This window comes from Hypomesus transpacificus, chromosome 18, assembly GCF_021917145.1.
Source record: "Hypomesus transpacificus isolate Combined female chromosome 18, fHypTra1, whole genome shotgun sequence".
Lineage (NCBI taxonomy): Eukaryota > Metazoa > Chordata > Actinopteri > Osmeriformes > Osmeridae > Hypomesus > Hypomesus transpacificus.
Window position 1 is genome coordinate 8,478,855 of NC_061077.1, and position 10,029 is coordinate 8,488,883.

General features: G+C 39.8%; 1 protein-coding gene across 2 annotated transcripts; it reads right to left on the reverse strand.

Moving 5' to 3' along the window:
- Positions 1-719: 719 nt before the first annotated feature.
- Positions 720-7,456, reverse strand: LOC124481222 (ERBB receptor feedback inhibitor 1-like). Of its 2 annotated transcripts, none has more exons than XM_047041109.1 (4): positions 7,293-7,456; positions 4,590-4,777; positions 3,999-4,081; positions 720-3,275 (listed from the first exon to the last, which is right to left on the reverse strand). In XM_047041109.1, the coding sequence occupies exons 2-4, from the start codon at positions 4,637-4,639 to the stop codon at positions 2,119-2,121; spliced, it is 1,290 nt and encodes a 429-aa protein (XP_046897065.1). In that variant the 5' UTR covers positions 4,640-4,777; positions 7,293-7,456; the 3' UTR covers positions 720-2,118. The 2 variants fall into 2 exon arrangements, with proteins under 2 accessions (XP_046897065.1, XP_046897066.1); XM_047041110.1 differs by lacking the exon at positions 7,293-7,456 and adding an exon at positions 5,049-5,109.
- Positions 7,457-10,029: the final 2,573 nt, after the last annotated feature.

The following is a 10,029-nucleotide window of genomic DNA, read 5'->3' on the forward strand; positions in this document are numbered from 1 at the left end:
CCTGGATTCTTTATGCGTTATTGCCATCTACAGGTTGCACTGGGACATAACTTGATTTAAGAAACTTAGCAGGAAATATTTATCTTTCACATACCAATTTGACTTATTATGATTTCAATAATATTTTGATGACATAGTTTGCATAAGGCATCACCATTATTTTATTGAAGATGTCAATTCAATAAATGTATCTTATCTAAATTGCGAATCAGAGTGTTTATTTCCGAAATGAGATTTTGTGAAGTACAGTTGTTTTGATTAATCTAAATTTAGTGGAAGAGGATTTGTCCTTTCGCAGTGCGATTGAATGGTAGTTGGACACCAGTAAACAATATCAATTGGGTTGCAAGGTTAAAGGTACTGTCTCCAAATGTGTCCACAACTATTGTACAGTTGCCAAAAGAAGGTGCTGTTGTTAACCAATGCAAAAATAATATACAAAAATAACATGTCACTTTCTCCTGAGTTTTTTATCCATTTAGCACAGTGTCTTTAGTCATTGTAGTGTTCCCCTTTGAAATGTGAAAATGATCAAGATATTAACAAGGTAATGTGTAGACTCATTGGGAAGGAACTGACCTGTGACCATGAAAATATTTGGGGTGGTAACAATGCAGCTTTAAATAAATGTATATGCATGTGTGAAAACATTATAGATACACTGTATATTTCAATGATCAGGTAAATGGACAGTTCACTCAAGCTGGTCAGTTGTCAAGCCAGAGATTCTTTATTTTATTCTGTGCTGTGCCTAAATACAAAAAGATTGAGCACAACAAAAGCAGTTCAAATAAGTTATTTAATTTCTATAAATAGATTAATACAAAATCACAAATTTCACTCCAACACAAAAAACACTTTAAATACTGTGACAAACTACCCTTGAAATAACGGCACTTTTACATAGAAAACAATGTCCAAACAGTGACACAGCTTCATAAATATAACAAGGGCATCTCATAAATCTGCACATTAACATAAAAAAGGCATCTCTCGCTTCTACAGGGACTCAATTACTACATAACACAACTTCAGTAACCATTACACATAGTTATTGTTTACTTAGTTACCTGGTAAAAGCATGTCTAACTGATAACTTAAAATAACTATTTATCCTTCCGTCTCACACAAACTGACATTCAAAATACTGTAAGGGTGAGGTTAAATTAGACCAAAGTTAAGCAAAAAATCAATATTTTAAACATTTACACCAATGTACAGACTGCACTAGACATTGGAAACGTTTTCATAATTAGTTAACATTCAATAACAGACCAGCTGTTCAAAGCATAAAGCTGTGTGATGTGATAAGTATACTTATTGGTTTGGGTAGTGATGAATCAAAATGAAAATTCTGGGCTGAAACCAAAACTTCTGACCCAAAACTTCATGGCCGAAAACCTTTTTTCCTTAAATGCGATCTTAAAATAGTTTTGGGGTTTAGTTATATTAATATAAGACTTGGCAAAATATCCCTTATTAAATGTCTGCTTAACCAACACACCAGCAAATTTGGACAATCTAATGGGGTTGCATTATATATTCATAGATTGAAATATAGTTTGAGGTTTGAAGGTCACATGACCAATGAACTATTGAAATTAAAATGTTAAGACTTTGTATAACAATGTGTGAGATGAAAATGGACTAATCAAAGGGTGTGCCAGTGTCATTAAGTTTTTGGAGCTATTTAAATTTTAATAAAACAACTTTGGTCCCTAACTTCTGTTAGTGAATGTAAGGAAATTTAATGTGGACTATCTGTAGAATATCCAACCTGAGACTAACTTGACTTCAGCCCCGTGATAATGGCTACATCGACGAGTGAAATCTGAATTATTGTATTATTGAAAAGCTCAAACGAGACTAGAAAATTATCACTTTACCCTTTAACACACTTCTTATTGGATTGTGTCAGTATGGAGACTGACTATATTAACTGTCCAAAACTCACCATAAATCAATACAATATAAATATAAAATCTTGACTTCAAATCTCATTCTATGACATAAATGATTGTTACATCACAGATGGAGGTTTATTTCGTTTTTGTAAGTGTTTTTACCCTAAGACTGAGGGAGAATAGGGTAATTCTTTGAGTTTCCTGAGGCTTTAGATCAACGGTAGAGGGTGTTTATGCTCATTCTGGCAGAGCAACATGCACCACCAGCAGACTCACTGTCTGCCTCCTTGAGGAACCTTTCGAGCCTGTCCATGTAGGCCGGACGGCGAGGAAGAAGAAAATAGTGTGTGGCGCTGGCTTTTGTTCCACCCTCCATGATGGGCACAATACAGGGGGGTTGCATATCTGCAGAAGATGCCCCCTCGCTCTGCAGAGGAAATCTCTGAGGGGCTTTGCTGACGTATTTGGGATTGGGAGCAAAGCTTTGAGTGGGGGGCATTACCCCGTTGACATAGATAGGGAGGCTCTTGGGGCTGGGAGTACGGGGTGGGACAGTGGGCTGCAAAGGCACCCTAGGTGGTACTTTGGGAGGCTTGTCCTTGTCATGGTAGTTGGTAGAAGAGTCAGTGGTGGTGCTCTTTAAGGGCAGTTGGGGGATAGGAACACGTGGAGGTACCTCAGGTTTGTCTTGGGTGTTGTCTCTGCAGTTGCTGTGAGCATGGTGATGGTGGTTGTGGTGGTTTACGAGGCGTCTTTCTGAGTGAGAACGACGCAGTTTGGCACGTTGGGTGCGGTCTGGCTGCTTCCCAAGAGGGACGACCCTAGCTGCTGCCATCCCCTGCTCTCCCTTCTGTATCTGGAACCACTGTCCTTGGATTCCAACGCTACCCCCATTGCTAGTTCCAACCTTAGGACTACTGCTTGTTCTTCCACTTGCCTCTATGGTAACCACAGATTTAGCTTTATTGTTAGCCCAACTGCTGGTGGCATAGTTAGCTCCACTGCTGCCATCTACAACCTGGCCTTCATGGTAGGCATAGTTGGTCTGGCCACAGCCTCTGAAGCTACGCCGTCCTGGGCCACCATGGCGCAGGGCAAAATATTTAGGGCAGCTTTTAGGCAGTAGGTGGCGTCTTTCATCTGTAAAAAACTCTACTTCTCCATCCGCTGCCTCATCCGATGAGAGATCCTCTGGGTCTGGAAGAGGAGGGAGGGGTTTGGGGTCTCTACAGGGGATGTATGGCTGACCATGCTCATACACAGTTAATCTCTGGAAGGACGGGACCACCTGATCCCTCTCAGTGAGACATGGTATGTTGGAGGCTAACTGATGAAGGTTCTGATACATTGGTAAGTGGGTAGGGAGTCTGCCTGTAAGAAACAATAAAGAACATTTAAACACTGATTTACACATACATTTTTTATTCTTATACCATGCGCAAAAATGTACCCAGGATCAGATTCATATATATATATATATATATATATATATAGTGTCAGTGTATATTCAGGGTAAGCATGCGTGAGCTGATAACTGTGTGCCTCCCGAAGCCAGTCCACACCTAACAAACTTCATCCACATTCTAAATTCAAACAATATTATTTGTTGTTTGTACCAGCACAAACAAGAAGCTCCCTCTCCTCATATCAGCCACAACAACCAGTTACTCAAGTGACAATCTAGCAAAGCTTCCCATAACCTTCTGTTGAGCTTCCTGAGAAACATCCTGTGTGGAAACATCCGATTTGCCCCAGACCTCAGGAACAGCCAGTGACCAGATAGACAGCCAGGAGGAAGGAAGCTATCTCTACTTTTCCCTTTTCACAGTCACACCATTCATATTACTGAAAACCTGCTAGTCAACCAGCTAATACAAATGTACTACTACTCCAGACTCTATCCAATAGTGTAAACTTTTCTTTTCATTTTTTTGGGGGAAAACACAGAAAGAAACAACATTAGTATGGCTGTGAATAATAAAAATAAAAATACAAAACTTTTATATTTATTTAAAAGTACTAATATTGAGAGATAGAGACAGTTCTGTACTAGTACTGTATACATTTGATCAAAATGTCCTGTCCTTCACTTACTCTCAAATCCCTCGGAAAGCTGTTGTTGCTGAAGTTCTCTCCGGTTGTGTTCCATGCTGTCAATACCCAAGTCAAAGCACATGCTGCAGAACAACCAGATACCAGAACATGCATGAATATGTTAATTATTTCTACTCATAACTAGTAATGAGTCAGTCATTTTATTTGTCATGACAAGCATTACATGGTCCTGCATGGGATCTGTATGTTGCTTAGGATCAAGGTGACACAGCAACAATGTTAAGGATTTAAACTTAACATTAAAGCAACATATTTTACATTTAGTTATTTTACATTTAGTCATTTAGCAGACGCTCTTATCCAGAGCAAACATATAGATTAACAGCATGACAATTATTATTTAGATGTAAACATTCTAAAGATAGGAAATCAAACAACAAAATTAGGTAGTTTCTTCCATCATTATCAAACCTTCAGTGAAAATATCAAGGAAACCCTGCTGTGCAGCCCACTCACAGGTTCTCATACATTGCTTCTCCCATTTCTATTGAAATCTTGAATGTCAACAGAACAAGGCAATACCACACCACACTGATTTTGGATTATTCACTAAACATGGTGTTTGCTTACCTGTTAACAACATGTTGCGGTCCCCAGTGGTAAGGCTGGGCCCCAGACATGCTGAGGGCCAGACTTGAGCTTTTGCTCTCAGAGAAAAGGTAGGTCTGTGAGGTACACAGCCCCACAGATATGAGCACAATCCATCAACCTGCTCAGCGAACCAATACACAAGTCATGCTCCTCCACTGCTGGCATACCTGAAAGAGAATGACAGAAAGAAACATAAGTCAACCTGAATTTATATTTGTGTGTGTTGGTTGTTGGTGAATTAATATTGTTAATGTACCCAGCTGTATTATTGTGATCTAACAATTACAGAAGTTACTGGTATTGCTGAAACTGAAGTTTAATAGCCTAGTAAGGATACGTTGTCACAAAATAATTTATTTGCCTGATTTCACAAAAAGGGTAAAGGTAAATACAAAACAAAGCGTCAATAACAAAAACCCAACCAACCACTCAACCTACACCAGAATATAGCTTCCTTTGCTGAGAAAAGCTGGTCATGTGTGTCTCCCCTTTGTGACTCCAGCTCAAAGAGAGTTGTTTGAGGCGTGGAGCATTGCGCAACCTCTGGGTCACCAGTGGGAAGGTCTGAGAACTCCCTTCTCCCTCCCACCCCTTTGCAGTGGTGCCAGCCGTCCTCTATAGTAATTACTGCCGGATAGGGCACACACTATGAAGCCTCACTCCTGCCTTTCAACACAGGGCAATTGTGCAACGCTCCTGTAACGTTGGAATGACAAACTCCCAGTGTGACAGTGAGCCAAAACACATACAAATTTAAACAGGAGATAGTGCATGCATACACACACACACACGACAGTGGACAGCAGCTATTTGAATTATAGCTTCACATATACAATTTAAACTTGATAACACAATGTGTAGGCACCTATGCAACAAAAGGAGGGCAGTGGCTTCACCAAAATGTGCAATAAAGTATGCACAACACAGTTTTGAAAACCAACCCTTTCACGTATGCGAACAATATGGAAAACCGCATAGCATCCTTGTACTTTCAACATGTGTAATGCCGGTACGTTGACCACTATTTTGCCAGATATAAATGTATCCACGTTTACAATCCCAAAACAACTTGAAAAGGAACAAATAATTTAGCGTTTGCCGAAGACAACACCATCTGTTTTTCCTGATGCAAAAAAACTATAATAAATGAACATCAAGAAGGGTTAAATCAATGGATCAATTTAGTTTTATGAAGAGCCAAAAAGGGTTTTCCAGTAGATTCTCCCACTGTGACAACAGGGGACAACTTTATTGAAAATGAAAAATGATAGGTAAAATGTTAATCAAGTCTACAATAACATGACAAGAATAAAAAAAAAATACATTTTGAGATTGCCAAGATCCACATTCATTCACAAAAACATCTTTATAGGAGGGGTTGACGTGGGCTGGTTATGCATACCGAGGACGTATACAACAAGACCTAGGCCTATATGGTATGTCTGAATATTGATGTGCCTTCAGCAAGCATAACGTTCAGCGTCGTTTCCGTCAGTGAGCCTCGGAGATGGAAGAAACAAAACAATAATGAATTCTACCGGCAATTACTCAATGTGCATGAATGGGGCCACTCTCGGGCATGAATGGGCCTTTGTTTTCAAATGTTGCAGGGAGAAGCAAGCCTGAAAATCCAAGCGAACTCTCCCATGAGGTCAGGAGAAAAGACATGCCATGGAGACATCGAGGGATGGCCGAAGTATGAGCTTGAGAAACAAAACCCCTGGGAGATTAAGAATTGGTATTGGCATTACAGTCATAGGCAGAACAAGCCAATTGAGGACAGGAAAACTAGCCCTCACAGTTATTTTCCCAACAACTTGTTTATCTGGAGCTGGAGCCTATGGGTGGCCTAGGGCAAATTCACTACCACTGGTGGATTTGAATTACATTCAGCTTTCATTAGCCTCCTATAGGCTGCGCTTAGCCTACTCTTGATACAGGTGCAGTCTATGAAATTGCACAGGCAGCAGAGTGAGTAACTCAGTTTTAAAGGCTTATTACTGGCTTATCCTGCTTTATTGGCATAAAGCAGGGTGTTCAATCTTGGTCCTCAGGGTCCACTGTCCTGCGTATGTTATAGATGTTTCCCTGCTCCAACACACCTGATTCAAATGACTGGTTTGTTATCTAGCTCTGTGGAAGCATGAAAACGACCGTTCATTTTAATAATGTGTGTAGAAGCAGGGAAACATCTAAAACATACAGGACTGTGTACCCTGAGGACCAGGATTGATCCCTAGCATAGAGCATATATTTGTCCAAAGAAGAAAATGATATTCTATTTCTACAGAAATAGTAGCCAACAGGTTTCAGGCAACCAGCCCTACTCCTACCTGCTAAAGTTTTCCATGTGAACACACCCTATATTCCGCAAACTCGACCATCTGACCTGTGACTAAGGTACGAATCATTTTCCAAATAGCATCGACATTATCCCATCACTGTATTTCCGACATCGCTAAGGTACAATACCAAAACGAGAATATGATTTGTAAACTGATTTATAACTTTAACTAATTGATTGTTTGTCATTAACTAGTGTTCACTTACAGCGCTGGGCAGCCAGTCATTGATGTACCATAACAATGCCTAATCGTTTACGTGAAACGTATTAGGCTACTTTGGTTAATAAGTGGATAACAGCTTCCTAAATACAAATGAGCACAAACCATAAATACTTACTATAAAAACAAGTCAATTAAAGGTGTGTTGTTGTTCCTCCTACTTGTGACAGCTAGTGTAAATCCTTCAGTACATAGGTCCTCGGTTATTAGTTAACTCTAATCCACTTGCACGTGCGACTTTCCTTTAGCGACAACATTCGCTCGTGAAATTAATTTGCTCCCTGTGACGATCTTTCCTTATTCTTTTATAAGCATGCCGTAGCTCCACCCAAGCTGTTCTTAAAGGTGCCTGTTTTCATTTCTAACCAGAAAAAGTTCTAACTCATTACGCATGTTTATCAGAAATATGGGTGACATAGGCCTACTCATCATCATCATAACATAATGTTAACACAAGGAACTTGGTGTTCCTTAATTATACGGAAAAGGCTTCATTCAGTAAAGACAGGTTTGTCAGATCATAGACACATAGCTCTGAAAATCTACTGGTATACGCATTTAATGCAAAGGTTTAACCAAAAGCAATACATTAGTTTGGATGCTTTTTGTCAAATTTCCCCACACCCATAGAATATAAATACTTGGGAGTGTGTGGATGTTTTAGGGTATAGTTGCAAGCTAGTCAAAGTCAAAATCCTGCATCAAGACAAGACCAAGCCAACCGGAACACACTGTTTTCATTGCCACGCAGCATTGCAAAAGGACACAACAACAATAATTGTGAGCCATCTGGGTAAATACAGTCAAAATCAATATACATCCACAGGACTAAGAAACAAACTCCCCCTACCCATTGGGAAACTGTTTTATCTTCTGCAGTACACAGGAAATACCATATAAGGCAAATTCTTGAAGCACCTGCAGATACTCATGTCAGTTTTCCGTTGTCAACTGAAAATGCATTATGGGACAAATGCTCTTATAGAACTCTTATTTCCATGACCTTTATAACATCTCTCACTTGTATTAGATGTTACTGTGTCATCGTAAATAAATACAACATAAACCAGGGGAATAATAGAAAGAAAAATCTGTGCCACAGAACGTTTTCTGTGTGGGTTATAGTCTACAAATACCTCATGAACCTTTCCTTGTCACTGACGTTTACATGAGGCCCACTTTCAGAAAGTGCTACATCAAACATGAAGGATACAGCCCTCTGTATTTTCTTACATGCTGTGCTTTTCTCCCTCAGGCCCCTCTCTATACTATCAATGGACTTCAGCTATGAGGGTTGGAACAAGGGAGGGCCAAACTCTCACAGGGGAGGTCGAGTTACTTCCTGCTAAGAGACCTCCGTCCCTCACAGCTGTTAGTGCCATGCATCCCCCACCTCCACCCTACGTGCAACCCACCACTCCTCCTTCAAAGACATGATTGCTTTGTAGGAAGAGGAATTCTTCAAATACTTTGACATCAAAGATCAAACGTGTCCAGAGCCATTGTTTTAAGAAGATGGTAAGAAGTTTCTCATTTGTCATATTTCATATGTAAAGAAATACACTTTCATAAAGACTTGTTTTAATACTATTCATAATGTAACTAGCAATATATTTAATGTTAAATATCAGAGGTTTGTAAAGTTGAAGACTAAAACAAGAATTGTGAATGTCTGCCTACAATGGCATTGGAGCTGAACAGTCATATGTTCATATACATTCTCTGGTAAATTGTGTAGGTTTGAACTGATTACATCATATCATGGGGTGTTCTCTGATATATAAACCAGCTGTAAATAAGTGTGTTAACGATTTTATCTCCTGCAGATTGAAGTGAAAGGGGTTTGGGAGAAAATAATATGGAGTTTGAGTATATATTTGTCACAACAAAAACATTTGGTGAATTCATTATATGCGTGTCATTGCCGTTAAACAAGACCTTGGAGCACATCCAATCTCACTTATTTTCACAGCATTAGTAACTACCCAGAATAGTTATGAAAAAGTTAGGTAAGGTATGCAAACAGACCTAAACCTGGTGATTTGTTTGCCTTTGTGTGAATGTGTGGCTTTCCATCACAGAGTTGTAGGTTGGAGTAATGACCAGGCTGTCTGTGTATCTTCAGCCCAGTTTCAAAGACCCTCTGGGTTCTTTCTTTCTTTTTCTTTCTCTGCCAGTAACTTGTTTTGGAATCTTGAGACATGACACAGTTGCCCCCCCTCTTTTTTCTTCTTCAACTCATCCCTCCCACCCTCTTCTCCCTTTCCATTCTATGCTCACCTCACACTCCACTTCCTGTTGAGTCACAGAACAGGAGTATGCAATGTTTTACAGTTTTATAGCTCTATCACTGCGTTCTACCTTCTGCTTTCTGTTTCATCCCCCTATCTCCTTTTCAGGGATAATGGTAGTTGAGCTTGTCTAAGATAGGGATCCTTGGCTCCAGGCAAAACTAAAGCAGATGACACATGTATTTAGCTGTTTCTAGGTTTGTAAATTCCTTGTGTTGTTAGAGATGTGGTTTATTTAATATTTGTATCTGGTTGGTTAAAATAATGAGCTCCATTTCTGAAACCTCAAGTGACATAAACAATTCCCAAGGAAAACACTGTAATGGAAACATTAAAGTGACCAATCTCTCTCCCACACACACATTCTGTACACACAGTAAGCACACACACACACTTAGTGTTTTAGAGAGTGAGTGCAGCTGCAGAGGCAGAGTTAGAGCAGGTTGGCCAACTGAGTCAGCAGATGTATTCCAAATGAGTCAGCCAGTCCGTCACTGAGGCTTGGTTTCATAGCCTTTCCAACACACAGGCACGTATTCCTCTTTTACACAGTGCCCTACCTCT